Genomic DNA, 25,409 nt, shown 5'->3' with positions numbered 1-25,409 from the left:
TCTCCGTCAAAAAGAAAAGGCTAACTTGCAAGTATCCATATGATATAGGCCTAATTGAGTAGGTTCATACCCATAACATTTGCGGCCCAGAAGTCAGGTCCGCAGGAAATTTGTATGAATTACAGGCCTATCATTCATAAATATATGCCTATAAGCCTATTATAGCATATCCCCCTCAAGCACCCCTTGCGTTAAAACAAAAAGGCTACACTTAGGCTGAATTGTAGGAGTTATTGAGCACACGTATTCATTTAAAACTAAAATTTGCGGGTCAGTTGGAAATCTGTAAAAAGTACTATATGTTCCGAAAATAACCAATAAACATGTTGCACCAAATGGCTCCATTGGGCCTTCACATTGAAAAACATTGTCTAATTCGGAGGGGTGAGGGGGCACATCGCCCCTCAGACAACCCTAGCGGCGCTGCCGTGCCGATGTTCAACATTTTGAAATTTTGTTCAGTTCAGCCCCCGGCGGTCTCGGAATCTAGAAACGCCATGTAAATAATAACGATGATAATAATTTTAGGAAATAAAAATGTTTTAATGAAATAGTGAATAAAAATGCTTCTAGTTTCTTCTTGCATTGGTTGAAATTGTTTCCATGAGTCGGGGCCTGAACAATTAATTTACTACTCCCATATAATGTTGAAGTTCAAGTATAATACTCTATGTAGAAGTTTGGTGCATTCATCACCACATGTTGAGTTTTGATGTGTACGGAGAATTGAAAGTTTGCCAAATGTCGTCGAGGAAGAAAAGTTATTCTGCAACATTTAAGCTCAAGTTATGAAAAAGAACAACAATTTTTTTTGGCATTCCCTGATTTTTTACGTTTACTATAAAGAGTGTACCCCGAGCCTGCGCTTTAATTCATGAATTGGATAGTAAAATTAGCAGGCACTCAACTTGGACTAGCTACAACCCTGATTAGGCCTACTCGCAAAATTATTCCCGCTGCGCCGGTTCACGTTCACCAACATTTACTAATATCGTTTGCGGCTGGGTTTTGAGACTAGGAGTATGTGATTTATGAGACGTCTTTGAATTATGATACTGTCAGGTGTCTCGGCACTGAAGAGATATCAGAGACGTCTTTGAATTAGCAGTGCCCCCGAACTGACCTTGTGATGTTTTCCTCTCGTTCCTGATCCTCTTGTTGTTTTCGTTGTTTTCGACGAATATAATTATATGCGTAGAGTTGCTCCATCTTGACTATACGCGCAACGTCGTCTTCGGAAAGTTCATTTACCGGGGCTGAGAATATAAACAAAATAACCACGTGTTTACCGTTTTATGTTTCATTTCGGACTATTCAAAGCTTATATCACTTGTTTACCGTTTTTAAAAGCAGCTTTGTGAAATGGTCAGTTGCTAATTAAGAACACTTAGGATCAGTGGAATAGATTTCTTTTTGACATTGGGCGATGGGGTTGGAAAAAGTTTCTTGAAGTATAGTGAATCCAGCACCTTTAGGCGACAATAGAAGTTTATGGTTCAAATGCGCGCGGAAAATTATCAGTGATATAAAGGTATAAAGGTAATAATGGTATAAAGGTGGAATAAATGCGCGCGAAGCGTGCAAAAGTTGAGTTTTGTAAGGTAAAAATTACCAAATATGAGGTTAATTTCATCAGAAACCCACATACAGGCGGCAACATGGGGGGGGGGGGATGGGGTAGATGATTGTATGGACCATCCCCCTAGCAAAATATTGGGGGGTTTATCGCCTACCCCCCGGGATCTACGTCTATGATCAATAATTAAACCGTAACTTTTTATAATGACTTGAGCAATATTTATTGTTGAATTATCCATGTGGTGGTTCAAGAAGAAAGGGAAACCCACATTTGGCCGCCAGTATCGCCCATTTCTCAAAGGTTTCTTTTTCAATTTACAATATAAATAGTCCGGTATCTACGGGAATTTAATGATGACCCCCACAGGACTCTACCAAAACAACCTTTTTAGCTTCCTTTTATGGTCCTATAACATATTCAAGATGTTAACAAGAAATAATTCCCGGCACTCCGGTCATATATCCAAGGTCAACACAGTGGTCAAATGTCAAAGTTGCTCAAAACTGGTTTACAAGCACACCAAATTATTCCTCTCATTGCAAGGATTCAGAAAAAGTATAGTTTGACCTAGCTGCGACATACCGTTCTTGAGTTATAAGGTCAAATTTTGGGGTAGTCAGTTTTTTTGGCCGCACAGGGGCCAAAAATTAAAAATGCTCCGATTTCAACTAAAATGGTCACAAATTGCTCGTCATTGTAAAAACAAGTCAATTTTGCACTGTCTAAAATGCTTTGTTACTGACAAAATGGGCCAATAAAGGTCAATCCCATTACAGCCTATTGACCACAACCTATTTTGTAATGTTTCCTGCGTAACGAAACATCCTACATCTATACCTTATTTGACTTGTTTTTACATGACAAGCAATTTGAGGACAATTTCGTTAAAATCGGAGCATTTTTAATTTTTGGCCCCTGTATGGCCAAAAAACCCTGACCACCCCAAAGATTTGACTTTTTTGCTTATAATTCAAGAACGGTATGTCGCAGGTAGGTCAAACTATACTTTTTCTGAATCCTTACAATGAGAGGAATAATTTGGTGTGCTTGTTAACCAGTTTTGAGCAACTTTGAAATTTGACCACTGTATTGACCTTTGACCTTGAATATTGCCGGAGTGCCGGGAAATATTTTTTGTTAACATCTTGTTATAGAGTGTATGCAATAAACCAACCGGTACGCTATAACAATTGAAATGGCATCCATGTTAGAGGACAGTTCTAAGATAGCTTAAGATGACAAGAGGAACATGTCTGTAGATCGATTCCACAACCATTCATACCTATCACCTCTTTAATTGTATTATCGTGCGAATTGCCCCGTGCTAAACAGTGGCGTGTCCAGGGGGGTGGGCCTTTGGGTGCTGATGCCCCCCGCACTTTGTTAAAAATCATGTAAAATCAGCCGTCTTTTGGCGATTTTAGCCATTAACCCCCCCGCATAACTCTGAAAGAGGGGCTGAGCTAAAAGGAAGCTAACAAGTTGGTTTGGTAGAGTCCTGTGGGGGTCATCATTAAATTCCCGTAGACATGGTAGATACCGGACTAAAATGTGTTTACTTTTCACAAGCTACTATATACATGTATGGATGAAGGAAAACAAGCAATACCAACGATCCGGTGGGTGTAAATTGATGTAGGAGCACAAGAGAAATGTAATGCTTGCATGGTATACATACCCATGATTCTTGGAGTCCATCTGATTCTGTCTCCTACATCCATGCGTCCGGCCTTGTCTAGACAATATCCTAGAAAACATCTAGTAAAGCGCCAAATATGACTTAAAATGATCAAAGGTGGTGCCAAGATCGGCTTGTTGTAATACTCTTTCGTAAGCGAGTAAAGCAGAAATTTCCAATTGGCGTCGTTTTCCTCTTCAACCTTGTCAAACGTGTGGCTGGTCATAATAGAAATAAAAACCAAAATGATGTCACATCGTTATCATTGCAAATATACATTTTGGTTAAATTCCTTAGGTTAAAATAACCAAAGCGATCGTGATCAGGGACATATCAAACAAAATATTCCTGAAAAAAATTGGTGTCAGTTCCAATTTACAATGTAATTATTATTTGAATGTAATGTTAAAGATGGAATTGCATGAGAAGTTTTGCACTGCAACACTGACAGGAACATTTAGTGGTAGTTCATTTATCATTAAATAATTATACACTTACATACGTGTTTTGGCGCAGCGTCAGCCTTCTATTCTAGCTAAAAACGTTTTTAAAAATAATAAATATGCAAATGAGGTAGCTAATTAGCATATTTTGCGACAAAAATCACATTGGGATCTTAAGACTGCCCCTTACCACCATCCCACCAAGTTAAATCTCTATACGCCTCACCAGTTCCAAAAAATGGCAAAAAGCCTTTTAAAAATAAACAAATATGCAAAAGAGGTGGCTAATTTGAATATTTGCCGGTAAGACTGCCCCTTTACCACCACCCTACCAAGTTACATCTATATAGGGCCTACCCCTTACCAGTTCCGAAAAATGGCAAAAAGCGTTTTTTAAAAATAGAAAAAAAAAGGAAATGAGGTGGCTGATTTGCATATTTTGTGACAAAAATAGCATCTGATCTTAACCACCACCCCACCAAATTACATTTCTATATGCCTCGCCAGTTCCGAAAAATGTCCAAAAGCATGTGTGGTGACTAATTTGCATGTCTTGCGACAAATATTGCATCGGATCTTACGACTGCCGCTTACCACAACCTCATCAAGTTACATCCCTATACGTCTCACCAGTTCTTCGAAATGGCAAAAAAAAAAAAAAAAAAAAAACACACCCAAAAACAATTTTTAAGTTAAATATGCAAATTAGCTACCTAATTTGAGCCAAAAATTACACCAAGTCTTAGGGCAGCCACTTACCACCACCCTACCAAGTTACACCCCAATACACCTCACCAGCTCCGAGAAACTAACCTGGAAGCCAAAGGCATTTAAAAACAAAGTTCACACTATACAAATGTATAAGACCCCATTATAGCAATTTATAAGTCATTTTAAATGATTTTAAATGTGACGTATAAAATTTGTCTATAACACAGGGAGATATAAAATGTAGGGATTTTGGTACTTTTTGTTCAATTTTCACAGAAATTGAAGGATTTTGACCTATGTTTTTGTTTGTCTGTTTACCCCAGCGTCGCTGAAACAAAGAATTATATTAATTAAATCACCAATTTATAATTAATAAAGGACAAAGAAAGATAAAAGCAAAAGTATGCTTCATTTAAATTAAGATTTAATTTAAATCTGGTCAACCAGACATACACACACAAATAATTATTAGCATTCCAAGTACTTGTTAATGTAAAATTATGAAACATGATCTTCATCTGTGGCGTTGTCTTTTTAAAGACTGTTCTTGTTACTTTTTAATGCTAACAATCCTTTTGGTTATCATCAAATTGTAGAATCTTTATTTAGACTTTCAGTGTATCGAGGATGTTACCATTACAGAGGATGTATTATGTATAGATGTGTCGAGGATGTTACGTTTATGAACAAAACGTTACGTTTGTATTTCCAACATTGTTAATCATTGCTACGTGTATGTTAACAAATGAAAGTTCTGTAATTTTTTTAAATTTGTCAATGCTACAAAAATGTAAGTATTTTTTTGGATATCATCAAATGGTAAATTTCTAGTCAGATTTTCAGTGTGTTAACAACTATGTATCAAAGACGTTACATTCATGTACAAAACATTAACGTTCTTATCTTGTAAACATTGTATACCCATAGCTACTTTTTGATGGAGAATGAATGTTCTGTAATTGTTTTTTATCCTTCATCTCTATTTGATTTTCAGTGTATTAGCAAGTAGATGATGTATATGTATCACAGACGTTAGATACATTTATAAAAATTTAACATTTTCTTTTGGTCAACATAGGTGGGGGGATAACCTCCCCCATATTATGCCGGGGGGAGCTTACTTATTTGTGTCTTCCATACTATTCATCGTATACCCCTGCATAACGAAATTCAAGAATATTCAAAGCAATATCCTCACTACAATAGGCGGATTATAGGCCCCCAAAACAGAACTCCGTAATCGCAAATTGACACGAAAGCTTCATTCCAATTTATTTCATCCAAAACGGTCCTGTCATACACCTTCCCCAATCAAACACATTTCTCTTGCATTTGATCATGTTCTACTCTTCCCTAGAAAAAAATCATTATAATACCAAATCTACACACCATGCCATATCACGTCCAAGCTCACATTGGGCGCCCCATTCCTTTTTTAAAGGAATTTTTATTAGACATTTCATCTTCCGATCGGAAGACTTCATCAGTAATGCAATGAACCAGCAACACTCCTACTCTCATCTCCAGAGTGTACAGTTCTTTGCAGTAGTTGGTCGTATACATGATTGAGAGAGTATGTCCCTTCATCGCGCTTGATAACATTGGCCCCCCGTTTCCTGATCCACATAGCTTTTCTGATCCATCTAGTTTGCTTGCAAGAGTCTTTGTCAATTACTTTCGCTACATTCCAATCAATAACATGGGTTTTCTTGTGACACGTGGTATGTGATGGCGGATTTATTAATTTCGTCGACCGACTCCTTGCGTACAGCTCGAGTGAATTTCCTAATTTTTTTAAAGTCTTACCCCGAAAGGTCTGCCGGTTTCCCCAATGTACGATTTCTTGCAGTTTTTACATGGTATCTCATATACACAATCGCAAGTTTTGGTGGCTTCAATTTTGTCTTTGGGGTGCACGAGGTTCTGTTTTAGCGTATTGTGGGGTCTCATCGCTGTCTGGATGTTATGCTTCTTAAACACTCGCTGCAGTCTCTCAGACACACCTTGGACATAAGGTATAACAACCATGCCCTTGTGTTCTTGTCCTTTGCATTCTTCTTCGCTTTGGTCTTATCGCTTATCTGATGTTTTACTTTTTCAATAGCCCAGTTCGGATATCCCCCGGGGGGATATCCACATTGGTTAGCGCATGTTTGATGTGTTCCTCCTCCTGTTGTTTATCCTCCTCTTCCGTTACAATCGCGTCTTTCCGATCTAACAAAGTTCCCCGGGCAAAGTTCTGACTACCCCCAATTTCCAGTGTAAGCGATGTTGCGAAGCAAAGTTTAAACACTGTCGGTGTGCGTTTTCTTTCTATACACCGTCGTCTTTACCGAACCATCATCTTTCCGATTGATCAGTGTGTCAAGGAAAGGTATTTTTCCTTCTGCTTCCTCCTCGTACGTGAATTTAATGTTGTTGGCTGGTTGGATTCGCTTTGTTAAGTTGACCTGTCAGTTCTTGCGTAGTGCCCTTTGGTATAATCTCTGGGATATCGTCGACATATCTTTTCCATAATTTTGGACGACAAGCGATGGGTGCGTTGGCTATGGCTCTTTGTTCCAACCATTCCATGAAAATGTTCGCGATAATCGCGCTCACCGGGCTTCCCATCATGCCCATGGCCGCTCCAAATTTTTGGAGTGTTGCTGGTTCATTGCATTACTGATGAAGTCTTGAAAGATGAAACGTCTAAAAACGTGAGTAAATTATTGGACTTGTAAACATAATTTACCAATAGTATGATACCTAACAGTCCTGATGAACTTACTCAAGGTGTAAATAATTGGGTAAAAAATACAAAAAAAGTTTATTTTCAGCTCCTCTTTCAAACAGAATGTTAATGGATGGTATACACCCAGTCAATTCAGCCTATTAGGGGAGGGGGGGGGGGGGGTGTCTTTTAGTCTCTTATCGGGATCAAAATGATTAAAATTAACCAAAATTCCAAAATTTGTACACATATTGAGTATAATCATGATAATGTTGACAAAACATCATAGTAATTTTCCGGCACGGACTATTTCAAATCATCAAATCATGTGGACCAAATAAAGCGCATTAGAAATGTACTTTATCTATGATTATACTTTTTGGGTAAAAAGTACTGCATATACAGTGTACTTTAAATGTGCTTATTTTTCATATCCTGGAAAATAGGGTACTTTAAAGGTACTTTAAATGTGCTTTATATGGCTTTAATAGATAATTTCAATTTTAATCGTGTTTATTATGGTGATATATTAAGGAGAACAATAGCACTCCCATTAACTAATTATGCGAGTGCAGTGTGGATTCCCAGTAGACAATCCGATATTGATAAGATTGAAAATCTTCAGCTTCAGATGGCGCGTTACATTCACGTGCAGCGCTCTATCATGTCTATGGCGATTTGGGACGGGTCCCTATTTCCACTGTTCAGAATTCTTTCAGAGTAACATATTTTGCTCGTGTTATTGATTTGGGATCTCATCGTCGTTGGCCAAAATTGCTTTTGAACACGATGATGAGCTTAAACGCCGAGCCTAACAAGCTGCGTTACAAATTTTTAAACAATGTCCAAAATATCTTAAACGAATGTGATTTAGGTGACGTCATCGATTGCGCAAAGGTCGGAAAACCTCCTCGTAATCCACATTGGGTGAATTCGATTAAATGTAGTATTTACATCTTTAATAATAAATAGAAAGAGGACGCTCAAACTAAATCTTCACTCGTTGATTACTTAGCAATTAAAAACGCTCCATATATGACATATCTTTTAGATGCAACTGACTATCATGGCTTTCAAAATTCGCTCTAACACTCTCCCGTTAGACAGTAAAATTTGTAAATGGACACCAGACAATGATGGTATTTGTAAATTATGTAATATTGATCGCGAGGATGTAAAACACTTCCTTTTCACATGTCACTGATTCATTGATGAATACAATAACCTTTTTTTTCCTCGATTTTTATTCACCTGTACTTGGGCCTGGTGGAAAGGAAAAAAGAACATATAGACATGGTCCACCAGACCCCATCTTAATTATGGAAACCAAGATACATACAAAGATGCAACCTGAGTGTGACAATGAGATTTAAATACCGCCCCACCACGACAACAGGACCCAACGGATACCTCTGTTAAAAAGAGTATAATGCTGCACACTACCAAGATTGATGAAACAGGCAAGCAAAACCAAGAAGTGGTAGTCCAGCAAAGGCAAGAAGAAAAAACAAGGAAAAAAACCAAACACAAATGCTACCGTTGGGTCCCCCACCATGGGTGGGCAGAATAAGCACCATAGTATACTAAGATGAAACAAATAATGTTGGTTACAAGCAACGCTCTGCAGGGTCTATTGTTCTATTGTTTCCGATTAGAGCGCTGACATATTGGAAAATGTTGCCAATCAATATTCATGAGAGTGTACATTCAACGTCCAGTTTTCGAAATTGGGTGACTTGTGTTTGGCAGGTGTGAAATACATCTGACTGGGCGTTTTAATTAGGTAACGAATAAAGGCATTGACATCATCGAATGGCTGCCCAGTGCTGTTATGTGTTTAGTTATTATATAGGCTTAATAATTATTATTAAATGTATTCATCATTCCTTTCTTTTCCCTTCTCTGTACTTATTCTTTCCCAGGCCTACACTTTATCACTCCCTCGCTCTCCTTGTCCCCTCTCACCCTCCCTCTCTCATTCCCATCATTTTCCTTATAATATTTCAATTTATCTATTGTCTTTATTAGGCCTATATCTTTTCATTTCTCCCCTCCTCCAGCCCTCTCTCATTATCCATATCCCTCCTCCCTCTTCCTCCCTCCTCCCTCCCAAGACTTCTCACAGGGGTGAATCTACCCCTTCCCAACCCTCTCCCCTCTTTGGGTACGCCATTATTTCTATACCAATCTCCTTCTTAAAATAAAATTAAATGGAAATTTCTTAAAAACAACCTTTATAGGCCTATACTTATACTTGCTTGTATACGTACAGCGATTACCATTATAGTGTAATATAGATATGTGGAAATGGCAGCCTTCATACATTTTAATGTGTAATCGATCAGCAAGAGCATTCAATTTATTTAAATGAAGCGCCTAATTTCAGGTGGGTGGTAAAGATGATTGCATCGACAGCTAAAGCCTCCTTTTTGACTTCAGACCACACAAGCACACATTTGGGATACGTGGGTACAATGGTACCACTTTACACATGACTGCCCTTACACATGACTGACTGTATTGTGGTCACTTATTGATACTCGTCTGTTGTGTAGATCGTTAATATGATGCCGGATCAGTGACCGATTTAATGGCGGAACCCCTTTGTTTGAAACAATGGTACCACTTTTATGAATAGCCTGTCGCAACTTCTAATCGGCATCAAACGAACAAAGCATTATATAATCTATTGCGACTCTATTTCTATTGAAAGCTCTTTGGTTACAAGTGTATCAATTAAAAACAGATCAGAGATTTTCTATACCGTGTGCAATAAGTTCGTTCCGCCCCTACCCAGAAGCATTTATAATGTATTCAAAATTAAACTTACACAATACATTTTAGGATATATTTTGTTATTTGTTATTTTGGTACATTAGTAGAGATGTTTAACCAATTTATTTGAAGTCATAGTATCCTTGGTGGTCAATCACATGATCACCTTCAAATCACGCTTTCCAAAGATACTGTTCACTAATGGCACAAGAAGTTCCTTGTTCTTGTCTAGGCTTGGCCATACATTCTGGACTCTTTCTGCAATTTGTGTTATGATTTTGCAATAAGAAGTTTCACAAAAACCTTTCTTTTAGAATAGACCACAATTTCCCTGTAGGGTTAAGACCTTTCTTCCTCCATTCTCTATCAATTTCTCTTTCCTTGGATAAGCCACTGTCGGGTTTTCTTAGACGCCATCTTTAAATTCTCTGAGGTTTGTGGTCCTTTAAATTCCTCAAAACAGACGTTTGTCCACACTACAAGAAATGCAAAATGCCTGGAGAATTTTTACACTATGTATGCCTTAAGAACATTCATAGCAAGTAATCCTGAGGGCAAAAGCTGATGGCCCTCTAACTATAGTGATGATATGCTTGGGGCAAACCAGGCATAAGGGCGGAACGAACTTTTTGCACACCGTTATACATAAAAACAAAAATCCCACCCATATACCCCCTCAACACACCCACCGAATGATCCCCCAAACACACATACATGTAGGACAAGTGACAAAACAAACCACAAATAACTTTCCCATAATCACAGTAGGCCTACAATTAACATGGTCACAGTACAAAAACATGGTCCACCAATGAACTGATTAATGAAAATCACATCCCATTAAAAACCAAGATCAAAGGAAAATGTCTCAAAATGATTACCCAGTTTTCCCTTGCTTTCAGCAATTTTATATTCTGTGACAAATTTAACTTTCACCATGTTCTTGTAAGCTTGAAAACTTGGGTTGACATCCTGAACTTTGCATCTATGAATATAATATTTCAAACATAAAACAAGAAAGTTGATTGCATTTCTATGTTCAGATTCCTCAACATCCAAACCAAACATTTTCTGAAAAATTGAGAAAACACTCCCCGGTTTTACTTTCAATCAAGGCACTCAAGCTATCCCACAAACAAGTAATTTTTTCACATTCGCAAAACAAATGCACCAGGGTCTCATCATTTTTTTTACAGAAACAACAAAATGGGGAATCACTTCTAGCAATCTTATGAAGAAATTTATTAGTACAAATAGCTCTACGTTACAAATTTTTAAACAATGTCCAAAATATCTTAAACGAATGTGATTTAGGTGACGTCATCGATTGCGCAAAGGTCGGAAAACCTCCTCGTAATCCACATTGGGTGAATTCGATTAAATGTAGTATTTACATCTTTAATAATAAATAGAAAGAGGACGCTCAAACTAAATCTTCACTCGTTGATTACTTAGCAATTAAAAACGCTCCATATATGACATATCTTTTAGATGCAACTGACTTTCATGGCTTTCAAAATTCGCTCTAACACTCTCCCGTTAGACAGTAAAATTTGTAAATGGACACCAGACAATGATGGTATTTGTAAATTATGTAATATTGATCGCGAGGATGTAAAACACTTCCTTTTCACATGTCAATCACCACTTAACACAATCAGGGCTGATGAATACAATAACCTTTTTTTTTTTCGATTTTTATTCACCTGTACTTGGGCCTGGTGGAAAGGGGAAAATGGGGAATCACTTCTACCAATCTTATGAAGAAATTTATTAGTACAAATAGCTCTATGAAAAACCTTAAAGTAAAATGCTCTCATTTGAGTTTCAATACTGCAAGTAAAGTTGTTATTATGTATATTATTCCACTCAACATCATCTTCCATCATCTTCAAGATTCAAGGCATCAATCCAAAATAGTTCGGTGTTTATAGGGCTGCACTTTGCTTTCAAAATATTGTATGAATACTTGGTAATTTTGCCATTGTCAAACAAAGTAGCAACTATGTTATCAAAAAATAAACACCTGAACCGTTTTGGGACTGTAGAACCAATCAATTAAAATACCATTCATAAGGGAGTTGTATTTTCTTCTGTCCTTAATAGAGATATCAAATTCCATAACAAGATCTTCAAATGTTTTCACAAAGTTATGTCCTCTATTACTTAGGTCATTCAGAGTGCAAATACCATGTTCAAACTACTCCTGATAAAAAAAAGAACTTCTTAGTTTTAAGACGCACCTTTCGGTTCCACCAGATGGAACTCTGAAGATGATAGTCACTGTACCCAAGGTTCTCTTTCACCTTATCTCTGAACAAATACCAAACCCTGAGGGATTCAGCTAACTGAGAGTTTTTTAGCAAAGCAAAAACACAATTTGGCGCATCAGCTTTCCATAAAACTGTAATATCGTTATGAAATACCTTAAGAACCTGTGTCTCCAAAAGTTTACAAAAGCTATTATAATTCGGGTCTAATAAATGTTTTGACCAGATTAATTTCTGAGCTTGTGAAAAAGCCTCAACGTCAACCATACGCAACCCTCCATCACTGTAATCATTGAATAAATAATTTCTTTTAATCCTGTCATTCCCACCATTCCAAATAAATTTAAAAAACAAAGTGTTCAATCTTTTAAAAAATGTCTTAGGGATTGTAATACACAAAACTGAAAATAAGTACAGGGTGTCCCAGAAAAAATTACCGATTGAATGAAATTGAACGTAAGTCGAGAAATAGACATCAGAATCAAAAAATGTAAAATGTAGCGCATAGCCTATTTTATTGTGCATCACATGTGAAATTTTTATTTGATTCGGTTGACTGGTTGCGAAGAAATTACCGATTACATAATATGCGCGCATTAATGCAGTTCATTCCAAGTTTGATCAACAGTCGCTTTTTCATACTCGCTCACCGCTTCCTAAAGATTGTGTGTCTCAATAAATTGAGTTCACATTATGTATTATATAATCCGACGGTGTTATGTATTTCATGCTTTCACTGAAGATGAATAACAGTTTGTCCGAGAAAACTTTGATTTCTGCAATTGGAAGCTTTCCAACTTAAATTCTTCAAGTTGCGCAACTATGTTATATTTTAACTTTCCAAAGAACATTTGAGCCAAGAATGACAATGATCAAGTGCTCACAGTTTTACGTGTGGTTTTTGATACCATGCAACATTAATATATTATATTAAGTTTTAAAAGATTTAAACTTTGCATTACAATATTTTTGAAATATTCCAAAAACATTAATGTGTGTGAGAATTTGTTTAAGCCACCTGGAATACTTTATGCAATAATTCTTTATGCAACATTGATATCAACATTAACGAAAAAAGATATTTACAAGTACCGAGCATTATCTTACATGCAAGCTTTCATTTTCAATATCGTGCCGGTTTTCAAATTTGAAGGAAACCTAATTAATTGTTTTGCAAGAAATAGAATGTTTAAAACGAACGAAAAGGATTTCACAGAAAAAAATAACGAAGCCCGCCATTGACAGTTAACCACTAGTGAGCATTGTTGAATGACCTTTCTTTCAAACTTGGAATGAAGTGAATTGACGCATGCGTTATATAATCGCTCATTTCTTCACAATCAGTCAACCGATTCCAGTAAAATTGACATAGAAGATGCAAAATAAGATGGGCTACACGCTGATTTTTAGATGATTGGATTCTGATATCTATTTCTCGACTTACGTCCAAATTAATTCACCCGGTAATTTTTTATGGGACACCCTGTATAAAAGCTGTGGCAGCAAAAGGCTCTTTATCACAGTTATTTTACCAATTAAAGACAAATGAATACAATAAACTTGATAAAGAGCTAATCAATTTAAATGGTATAGATATTTGGGAATTATTCATCTCTGGTAACTTAGACGTAAAGTATAATATGACCCTTGCAAGAGTAAATTTGTTTGATAATATAAGTAAGGCAGAATATTTCTATCACACCTTTGATAAAATTCTGTAAATCCTTCGTTAAAAGAGCATGGAATTAGGCAAGATTCGAATTGAGTTTGAACACTACTGATATTTAATATATTTATTTGTATGTGATGAATTCTGCGTTGCTAGCTAAACTGTACAATAGAATATTTTTATATTTTGTTTTATTTTCCTGCTTACAACCCATTTCAAGTCAACTTGGGTTGAGACAGGCAATTTCGTTTGCTTTTGTTTTTTGTATATCTTATAATTTTATATGTATATTCAATTGTGTTTAAATTGTTTATTTTCCTGCTTACAACCCATTTCAAGTCAACTTGGGTTGAGACAGGCAATTTCGTTTGCTTTTGTTTTTTGTATATCTTATAATTTTATATGTATATTCAATTGTGTTTAAATTCGTTTCTATTATGTATATTGCTTTTGAACGCACCGCTGGTTACGCCTGTGTCACTGATATAAAAGTGTATGTTCCAATAAATAAATAAATAAGTATACTTTATTTTGACTTAGTTTTTTTCCAGTGTCAGTGAGTATACTTTAATTGTACTTATTTTGGACTTAACCAAATTTTAAACATCAGTGTGTACTTTAAATATACTTTATCAGTACTTTATTTATACTTTACTTGGACTGGTTTTTCCAGGTGGTATTGTCAGCAATGTAAGTGTACATTAAATGTACTTTAATGTGGTCATGTGATGTTTACATATACAAGTCACATGACTACATTCTTCTAGATTTGAAAAATACCAACGGCCATCTGGTGCTAAGGTTGTATATTGCAGTACGTGACAAATGCAATAAGAAACATTATTGTTACTAGTTGTGGATTAAGGGGGTACTATATCCCTGACCAATTTTGTGTCTATTTTTGCATTTTTCTCAAAAATTATAGCGCATTGGTGACAGTTAAGATATGTATATTATAGGAGCAAAGACTACAACTACTGCACTGAAAATTCAGCAACTCAAAGCAAGTAGTTTTTGATTTATTGATCAAATATAGGTTTTCCCTCATTTTTGACTGTAACTCCACAACTGTTGTCTGTGCTGAAATAAAATTTCCAGTGCAGTAGTTGTAGTCCTTGCCCCTATAATATACATATCTTACTTGTCACCAACGCGCTATAATTTTTGAGAAAAATGCAAAAATAGGCACAAAATTAGGCAAGGGTGTAGTACCCCCTTAAGGAAACCTGATTTGTCAAATTTCTTAGAGAACAGGCTTATTTGATGCAGTATGATCTCCTGAGACACCATCGCGGTCATTTTTTAACCACGGAATTTTAAGAGTGCAAGAATGCTACCGAATTCCTATTTACTCATTAAGCACTCGTTAAAGCTCAATACTATTAACTTAGGCATTCCTAAGCATTCGTAACTTAGGCATTCCTAAAGTGGTTCTAGGATTAGGCGGTTTGCTATTAGGCACTCAGTGGCATTCGGAAAAGTCATAGGCATTCCATTTAAGTATTAGGCATTCGGTTAAAAATTAGTAATAGGCATTCCATTCAATTAGGCAAAGTAGTAGGCATTCTGGTAATTAGCATGACTAGCATTCCTTAGTGGTTGACCCGAGCATCAAACAGGTGCATGATGGGAATATATTTCTAACTGCCATTTTGAACTGGTGTGAATGCAGAGATGGTGGAATCTTAATCCTTGGATGTTTCCAGCTTTATTATAGCCCTTGTTTTTCACTTTTTACATTTGGGATGTTACATGACAATAATGAAGCCATGCTACTCCAGTGGCGTAGCCAGGATTTCGGAACCGGTGGGGGGGGGGGGGGGGTGGGGGCACATTAACTTGTAAATGTACCGACGGAAATATTTTTGCCGACGGAAGTTGTAAATTGTAGCTCAAACTGAACAATTCAGAAACTGAATTCTTCATTGCAGCATCACCACACAACTCAACTCGTCTGTCAGGCACTACGTTGTACATCGGAGCCACTAAAATTGTTGCATCTTCATCCATCAGGAACCTCGGCGTATCCTTTGACATTTCATTGATCATGTCATCTCTCAACTGCTCTTTGCAAGTCTATGAATTTTATTTTGTGGAACATATCGTGTAGGCCTATACGTCGATACATTGACCAAGATGCCTGTGCAAGGAGAGCCCTTATTTTGTCCAAATTGGACTACGCCAATGCACTGCTCGCTGGTGACATTTCTCGCCTTCAGCGTTTGCAAAACAAAGCAGCTCGCATAATTTCCCAACTCCCCCGTCGCCACTCAGCTTCAATCTTATTGGACACACTTCCCTGGTTGCCTGTTTAACAAACGCATCATTTTCAAAGTTCTTCTGTATGTTTAAAATACAGTGTGGGCCAAAAACAACTTTACCCAATTTAAAAGGTTCATATCTCAAAATTGAAAAGTCTGCTGCAAATTGTTTTCACATATTCGTATAAGATCTTCTTTAGAGTATTTGGTGAAAAAACTATCCAAAAATGTATTAAATTAAAAACGTGACGCTAGTTTTAAATCAAAGAGTCAAAATTAACTTTGTCCACGCGAAGGCCTACTATCTGTCGCGTCGCATCACTTGCTATGGCGAGTTCGATTGAATTACGTGTGGACAAAGTGATTTTAGACCCTCGGGCGTAAAACTAGCACCATTTTGTTCATTTAGCTTCTTTTGATTTCATTTCTTCATCACATACTTTTAGAAATATATACATTTAGAATATGTAACAATATTATGAATAGCTCTTCTACAATTCGAGCAACCACCCTCTGAAATCGGGTAAAGTTGTTTTTGGCCCACACTGTACTGTGCACAATTTGGCTCCGGACTATCGCAAATAGCATCACAATAATTATTCACAAACCATTAAGACAAGGTCTCCGCTCAGCTCTGGATGTAAACCGCCTTGCGACTCTGAAATACAACAGGAGGTTAAACGGTTCGGCGATGGTACTTTCAGTGTCTGTGGTCCCAAATTGTTGAATGACCTTCCTATAACCATCCGTTCATCACCCACTGTTATTGCCTTTAAAGCAAGTTTAAAAACCCACTTGTACTAGTTGTTTTTCATCGCAATGTTTCCCTTTTCTGCATTGCTGGGATCATTTCGGTGCTTATTTATTTATTTATTTATTTATTTATTTATTTATTTATTTATTTATTTATTTATTTATTTATTTATTTATTTATTATTTATTTATTTATTTATTTATTTATTTATTTATTTATTTGCATGTAAAGCGCATTGCTCATTTTTGGAAATGCGCTATATTACGGTCGTTTATATGTATGCATGTATGTATGAGTTAGTGGACAATAAATGGAGAAGTGAGGGGAGTGGAAACATGAGGGGAAAGGGAGAGAGATTGAGAAGGAGGGGAAAGAGATGGTGTTTCATTAGGCTTTGTGTTGTAAAATGTAAATATGGGATTGATAATGGGGGGGTCAAAAGTTATGTCTGTCAAAAGAGGGGGGTCAAAAAGTTTAGCGGTTCTTCGTGGGGGTCAAAAGTTTTCGAGCGAAAAATTTAAGGAAAACCAGCCCCCCTACCAAAGTATTAATGAACACTCCCTTAGTGCAGTAACCAATCAGACGTTCGCGTTGAAGTAAATCTGATCTGATCTGATCCAATCAATATGTGTGAATGTGCCGTGGAAGTTGAAGTAAATGTTCAAACTTTATTTCGCAAACTCTCTAACTGAACACAGACCCGGAAATATTTTGATTTTTAGGCCAGCTCACCATGATCTAGATTTTTGAATAATTTCTGTCAAGAAGGTTCGAAGCTTTATTCTTTCGCAACCATTTTGTAACATACTTTTTACAATTTTTTGATACAAAGTAATTGAACATAAGCGTAATAAATATTATTCCAGATTGTTTGACAAAATGTTTAAACGGCACCCCTTGTATTCTCTACCAGCACCTTCGGCCGTGGATTACAAACTTCGAGATATCCACTAACCATGCAATCTAACAGTAAAGCTCCTTACCTAAACATGGCAATGAGAAGATTAAGCAGTAGCACATTGGTGAAGATCATGTAGAATGCTAGAAAGACTATACCCCATGCTGCATTTTGAGGACATGGTGTCGCACCAAGTCTTATGTCCGTTTCATTCGTCGTACATGCACCATATGCATCTTCAGCTGTTGCTGTTTTGGCAAACACATCAGAATGCGATAAAAGACAGAACGAAGAATGAATTAAAATTATTTAAGTACCTAAATATTCTCGGTCGTTCAAAGATGAAAACGTACATAGTCATGTTTTTCCCAAATTCTCATAATACAATAAGAGTTTCGTCCCTAAACAAAACGACATTTTTGTGTGACAAAACCAAGTGAATTTTTACTCACTACAATATTTCGTCCTTCACATCGGAGGACTTCATCAGGTATGACTGATATGATCATCTGATCCACTTTCCCGGGAGATGTGTTTCCGTTGATGCCTAGACTCATTTGCAGTCTTTAAAAGCGGATCATATACGTGGCTAAGGAAATATGTGCCCTCCTATCTGTTTAAGGTCTTGCTCCCCCTTCTTCTTATCTCCATGGCTTCTCGAACTTCTCTAGACTTCTTGTTGTGCTCCTGCCCAAGGATCTTTGAATCATCCCAATTAATAACGTGGTTGGCCCGGGCAACATGATCAGAAATTGCTGATTTGGTCTGTTCTTTTTCTGATAACTTGCGTTCAGAGCGAGTGTACTTTTTGTTAGTGGCCTTATTGACTTCAGCTTTGTGTTCTGACATCCTGGTTCCAAACATGCGAGAGGTTTCACCGACATAGGACTGATCGCAGTTTTGGCATCCAATTTCATAGATACAGTTGCCTGTTTTTTCTTTCTCGTGTTTGTCCTTTGGGTGCACTAAGATACGCCTGAGTGTTTGGTGAGGTTTCATGGCTGTATCTACCTTATGTTTCTTGAAAATTCTTTGAATGCGCTCCGACACACCATTAACATAATGGGATGACCACCATGCCTTTGCTTTTCTCATCAGTGGTCTTACTTTTCTTAGAGATTGGTTTTTCAGCGTTTTGGATTTTGTTTTGCATTTGATCTTTTACTTTGTCCATCGTCCATTTCGAGTAGCCACAGTTTTAAGGGCTGTGCGAATATGCTCTTCTTCTTTGATCTTATCACTTGTTTCTGTGACGACATAGTTCATACGATCGAAAAGGGTTCTGATAACTCCCATTTTTTGATGGAGTGGATGCTCGGAATTGAAATCAAGATACTTATCAGTATGGGTGGGTTTTCTGTACACAAGGAGTTTTATGGAGCCGTCCGGTTTTCTGATAATGAGAGTGTCCAAGAAAGGAATTTTTCCATCTTTCTCTTTTTCGAAAGTAAATTTGATACTGTCTGTTTGGTCTATTTTATTGAGATGGTCCGTTAGATTTTGCACTTGCCCGTTGTTGATTATCTCAAAAACATCGTCGACATAGCGGCGCCAGACCCGCGGCTTACAATCTATAGGCGCGGTCGCAATAGCCTGTTGTTCGAGAAATTCCATAAACAAATTTGCTATAATAGGGCTGCCCATCGCGGCACCAAAACGCTGTCTATAAACATTGCCTCCGAATTCAAAGTAGGTGGTGGTCAAAATAAATTCCAGCAGCTCTACAATGTCCTCAACTTTGAGTTTTGTGCGCTTATTCAGATCTTTATCTGCGACTAATCTTTGTTTGATAATATCTAGTGTCTCTTTTATAGGTGTGTTCGTGAAAAGGGAGACAACATCGTGGGAATTAAATATTTCGTTCTCTTCTATGTAAACGGCACTAAGTTCCTTCGCAAGATCTTTTGAGTTTTTCACATGATGTTCTGTGTTTCCAACAAGTGGGTTGAGTAAAGCAGAAAAAGCTTTAGACGTTTCGTACCCAAGGGAGTCCGTGTAATCCACTATGGGCCGAATAGGGTTGCCTGGTTTGTGAATTTTGGTGGTGCAATATAATCTCGGATTCCCGAACAAGCTCCTTTTCCGCCTTTTCAATGATCTTTTTTGCGTTATTTGTCCGAATAGGGCATTTCAGTTCAGCAAGACCTTAAACAGAAAGGAGGGCACATATTTCCTTAGCCACGTATATGATCCGCTTTTAAAGACTGCAAATGAGTCTAAGCATCACCGGAAACCCATCTCCCGGGAAAGTGGATCAGATGACCATATCAGTCATACCTGATGAAGTCCTCCGATGTGAAGGACGAAATATTGTAGTGAGTAAAAATTCACTTGGTTTTGTCACACAACAATGTCGTTTTGTTTATTTAATCAACAAACCTGATGAACTTATTCAACGAAGTTTTGTCCCTGTTAAAGGGCCAGAGAAAAAGAGGCCCAGAGGAAGTTTCAGAGACCACACCACTATATTAACTCCTCAAAAAAGTTTGAAACTTTCCAAAACGGCTGCCGGCTGTGTATCAGAATTTAAAAAAAAACTAAACATATCAAAAGAAATAAGTCCCCCTCTCAAAATTACGTCATAACATTGAAGAATAAAACTTTGTACCAATAAAACTAACTGAGAAATAATTATATGACTGTTTGCTAAGTGTTGTGTGAAAATGAAAGATGTCAATGACTTCATGGCTGAATGAGCCCAAATTAAAGACAAAAACTGCCCGTTCCAAAAGTCACAAAGTAGGCCTATGCTTGTTAACTGCAAGGTGTATTGGGGTCAAGGAATGAGAGACTGACCATATTACCACTCACTGTGCTGAGCTCTGCATCTAGGGGGGTCAAAAATTTGCATGGCTGAATGATGGTGAGGATTTTAAATTGCACTCAACCACAGTCCACATGGGTTTTGACAAGCCATGAATCAATTTTTGTGACAAGCATAGGCCTACTTTGTGACTTTTGAAAAGGGCAGTTTTTGTCTTCAATATGGGCTCATTCAGCCCTGAAGTCACGGACATCTTTCAGTTTCACACAACATTAAGTAAACAGTCATATAATTATTTCAAAGTTAGTTTTATTGGTACAAAACGAAACCGTACAATGCTATGGCGAAATATTTGGAGGGGGACTTTTTGTTGTTGTTGTGTTTATCTCTATATTATTTCATATCAGTGAAAGGATTGTTCTTTCATGTCAACAACGACACCTCATTTGTGACGATGACTTATTCCACGGCTGAGAAACGTTCTTTGAAAGACAGAGAGGTCTTTTTTTTAGCTTCTTTCAGGAAATGACCCACTAGACAAAGATGTATTCACAATGGAAACCAACACAGGCAACATGATGTCAATGTTCTCTTTGACAAGCCAAGTAGGCATTGGGTCTAACCCACATGTTTTATTGGGTGATTTCCCAACAAGTTCGGCAACCTCATCATCACTGAGAAGTGAGAATTGAATCAGATCAGGAGGCTTGACATCGGCACCATTGGTGCTATGGTTAGTTTCCTTAGTGCCATCATTTGTGGAGACAATTGTGACAATCTTCTCTTTGAAGAAGTTACTGAAGCGATTGCTTAGCAGTTCCATTGAGTCACATGAGGGCAAAGATGTGACAGAACGATTCAGCAATGTATTCAGTTTCTTAAATACAGTCTTAGTGTCTGCCGATTTCAGTTTGGCAACGTAATACTTTGATTTTTCATGACGAATCAGTTTTGATAACTGATGGATTTGATCAAGATAATTTTGACGGTCTTCATAGCTACCACTTTTCTGCCATTTCCTTTCGAGTTTGCGACGGCTGTGTCTTGCAAGGAGAACATCTTTGGTATACCACTGAGGGTTACTCTTAAACACATGCGAACGAGTGTTCATGGGGCAATGATTATCAAGAACATTCTTGACAGCCTGATCATAGAAATCAACATGGGTATTACTACCACTATTGAAAGGAAATGATTGAAAAGCTTCACACAAATCAGCCTTAAAGGCAGCACTATCCATTTCTTTATAATTACGAGTACAAGAAGTAACTTTTTTACGACATGGTTTGGCACGATTAATGGAACATTTAATGACATGGTGTTTAGACGGTTTTCTTGTGTACAAGATGTCAAGCACTTCACAATCTAAAAGAAGAGAATCATAAGGGCGGGAAATTACAAGATCAATAATGTGATCACCATGTGTAGGCTGATCAACATGCTGAGTAAGGCCAGCATCCGATAAAGAATCCAAAATTTGCAACTTCGGGTTTATTTGGTGTATCCAAGTGTAAATTGAAATCACCAACAACTAAGAGTTTGCCAGAAAGCAGGGTGATTTCATCCAAGAATTCATCAAATTCAGAAAGAAAACTTGATGTCTTCAACCCATTCTTTTTGGAGGGATGAGGCCTATACACAACAAATAGGCGAAATTGGTTTGAGGAATCAGAAATGCAAGCGAGCTCAAAAGTCGTGGGTTTGAATTCAACTTTGGTCAAAGATAATTTGAGTGGGGTCTTATAGATAACAGCGATGCCACCTCCATAATTCTGACTACCACGGCTAATATTAAAACATTCATAACCAGGAGGGGTACATTCACTGATAACCACAGAAGCATCACTTCTTGCCCACGATTCACAAATACACATTATGTCAATATCCTTATCGAGGATATAGTCACAGAGGGTATCAGTCTTATTTCTCATAGAGGTTGCATTCCAGATATATATGTTAAGTTTACTGTAAGTTTCACGAGCTATGGGTTAAGCTTGTCTGGATTAACCCGAGTTTGGCGCAAAACCTTAGGTTTTCGGTCCAGCACAGGGGTTATATGAACTGTAATGGGTTGAGGCGAGTCATTTCGAGCTGAAAGTTCAGGAAGTATGTTACAGTTAGACGGTACACGTCGTATATGAGATCCACCACGTCTGCTTCTGTGATGCAGGATACCCAGTTCCTTAGCAGTGTTGTAATTCTCTTTGGAAATCCATTTACTAGATTTATGGGCAAGTGCTAGCAGTTCACTTTTACTGTAGTGCAAAACAGTAGGAGATGCTGGTTGGCTTGGAGGTTGTTGTCCAAGTGGAACAAGTCCATTCATGGTGAGTTCTTGAGTGGTGTTTTTGATAACTCTTGAGGAGCACTAATAGGCTCTTGAGTTATTGACTGGTCAAATTCTGGTCAAATTCCAATTGCAATGAAGTATGAACAGTGACATAGGTATACCAAAATCCTAATTGGCTCTTGAGTTATTGACTGGTCAAACTCCAATTGCAATGGAGTATATGTACAGTGACATATGTATATGAAAGTCCAGATATGTAGAAAAATCATCATGAAATTTCAGTATATTGAAACCTCCATCCAGAGAAAAAACATGATCAGAATTGTCCATACATCTAAGTTAGATGACAGTAAAAAGTTGAAGGCAGTAAGTGGCCTATAAACCACTAAAAACACAGGTGCTCAGGAGCACAAAAAGAGAGTGGCAGCAGCTCAGTCAGCGCCCACTGATGCAAATGGCGCAGACAATGGCAGATTTGGCGCATTTTGTTTGAGACCTCCTTGTCTTTCAAAGACAGTTACTCAACCATGGTGGGTCACTCCATATGAAATCAAGGAGGTCCCCACCTGACCCCCTCAGATTTGCTTTATATTTTAGTCATATGTTGTACCTGTAAAAATATTAAAACCTGCAAATTTGAGGTTCGTAGCTCTTACGGATTTTCTGTGGTAGCCATTTAAAGTTGGAGTAGGGGGGCCTAAATTTAGACCAAAACGTTGCCCTTTAAATAAATTTCATCTTTGGGAGTCTGTGCCTTCTTTATAAAAGGAGAGAAAGGTCTGAAACCTTTTATACACACTAACTGCATGCCCAATTTGTCAAAAAGTAAAAAAATATGCATGAAAAAATGTAATGTTTTGTAAACTGGCAAGTTTAGCCCCCCTAAATTCACATTTTTTGTCAGTTTAATTATTTTTTGTTGTCACTGATGCTATATATAGGATAAATACAATGCATATCCAAAAAATTGAGGTCACAACTCATTTACATTTCGAACAGCGCCCTCACGAAGATGAAATTTATTACAAATTCAACATTTTCAGGGGGCCCAAAGTCGATGTGGTCCACCTTCAAAATTTATAAAACATCATTTTTATATGACTACCAGTCTTAAATTACAACTTTGATTAGTCCCAGTAATTGTATAGGTTGACTTCATATAAAACGACAAGCCCAAAGTTGACCATTTTCTTATGATTGCATGTACTGCAAATGTGCCGAATTCGGAAGGCTTAAAAGTCAAACTGGCCACAATATTGAAAATAAATGACTAGATGCGTAGTTATTGGCCCTATTTACTTTTATTTCCATTTTATTTTTAATATACAGATTTTCTATGGCAGCCATTTAAAGTTGGAGTAGGGGGATCTAAATTTGGACCCAAAAGTTGCAGTTTCAATTTCATATGGTATAAGTTATGGTCACAAACTTGGTGTCATGTGTGACAGGAAAGAACAATGTTTGTATTGATATGAAACAATATGGAAATAGATTTCAAATATTTCTGATATGTTTATTTGCAGAAGCTTGCAGACGCCACGGAAGCCAACTTTCCTGTTGAAATGTCTCATGAAAAATTGTGTTTTGGGCCAACTTTCTTATGTAACATGTACTTTATTACTATGACATTACATTGTTAAATTGTGTTCGATCGGATAGTAATCGGTAGGATTAGTTTATATATTTTCTATTATTGGCTCGATAGGTATCTATCGATCGGTTACTGGTGGTGAGCGGCAGTAACCAATATAAATCTCGGGTATGAATGGGGTTACCGTGTTGGTCTAAAATCGGGGTTGTCGCAAACATCGCAAAGCTCACGACGCAAGGTCTTTAGAAGTCGATAGAGGAAGCTTTTAGCAGCGATTAAAATCCTGCACCTGTTCACGAATTTCCCCCGGGGAATTTCCACGGTATACTTACCTTGAATATCTTCAAGGAATAGTTCGCCATAAATTTGAAAATATGACCGATACAATATGTCTTTGATAACGGTAAAACGGTCCGTAGCATATGGATACAAAACTGCTTGTACTGCGACGACGTATCCAATCAGGACTATCACAAGTATGACCATAAAGACAGCTAAATCAATCAACTGTAAAAAGTACGAAGGATTTGCCGAATATAAGATTTTGTTACATTCGCTGTCGCACTATTAAGGCATCTGGAATGAGCGTTTCGACAGTATTTTTTTTGTGGGACATGAGAGCACATCAGACATATCGAATTGCATTCTGAATACGAAGAATGTCTTTCTGATATCAAATAATTTTCATTTTTGAAATTCACGATATAATACAAATTTTATGACAAATTATAAAATTTGATATTTTTCACATTTTTGATACATAACAGTCCTCGAAGTAAATTGTATAAATCTAATGATATATTCTTAAAGTGTATGTGGCTGGGAGGAAAAGCCGACGATCAATTGAAAATTTCAACCTTTCATATTGAAGATATGGATTTTTTTCCCCAAAAGACCTAATTTTTTATGGTGTTTTGGGAAAAAAATCCATATCTTCAATACAAAAGGTCAAAATTTTCATTTGATCGTCGACTTTTCATCCCACCTACATACACTTTAAGTACATGTTATCA

At 37.2% G+C, this 25,409-nt stretch overlaps 1 protein-coding gene across 1 annotated transcript; it reads right to left on the bottom strand.

The window, feature by feature from the left end:
• Positions 1-18,360: 18,360 nt before the first annotated feature.
• LOC140143804 (uncharacterized) lies at positions 18,361-18,750 on the bottom strand. The gene has a single exon (XM_072165619.1). It carries the CDS (start codon positions 18,748-18,750, stop codon positions 18,361-18,363), a length of 390 nt encoding a protein of 129 aa, XP_072021720.1.
• Between the last annotated feature and the right edge of the window lie 6,659 nt (positions 18,751-25,409).

The sequence above is a fragment of the Amphiura filiformis genome, chromosome 2 (genome assembly GCF_039555335.1).
Source record: "Amphiura filiformis chromosome 2, Afil_fr2py, whole genome shotgun sequence".
Lineage (NCBI taxonomy): Eukaryota > Metazoa > Echinodermata > Ophiuroidea > Amphilepidida > Amphiuridae > Amphiura > Amphiura filiformis.
The sequence above is the reverse complement of the archived record's forward strand: the minus strand, read 5'-3'. Positions and strand labels throughout refer to the sequence as shown.

What these genes read in the sequence shown, in the direction of transcription:
- LOC140143804 (XM_072165619.1), bottom strand. Translation starts at nt 18,750, where the DNA reads ATGAAACCTCACCAAACACTCAGGCGTATCTTAGTGCACCCAAAGGAC.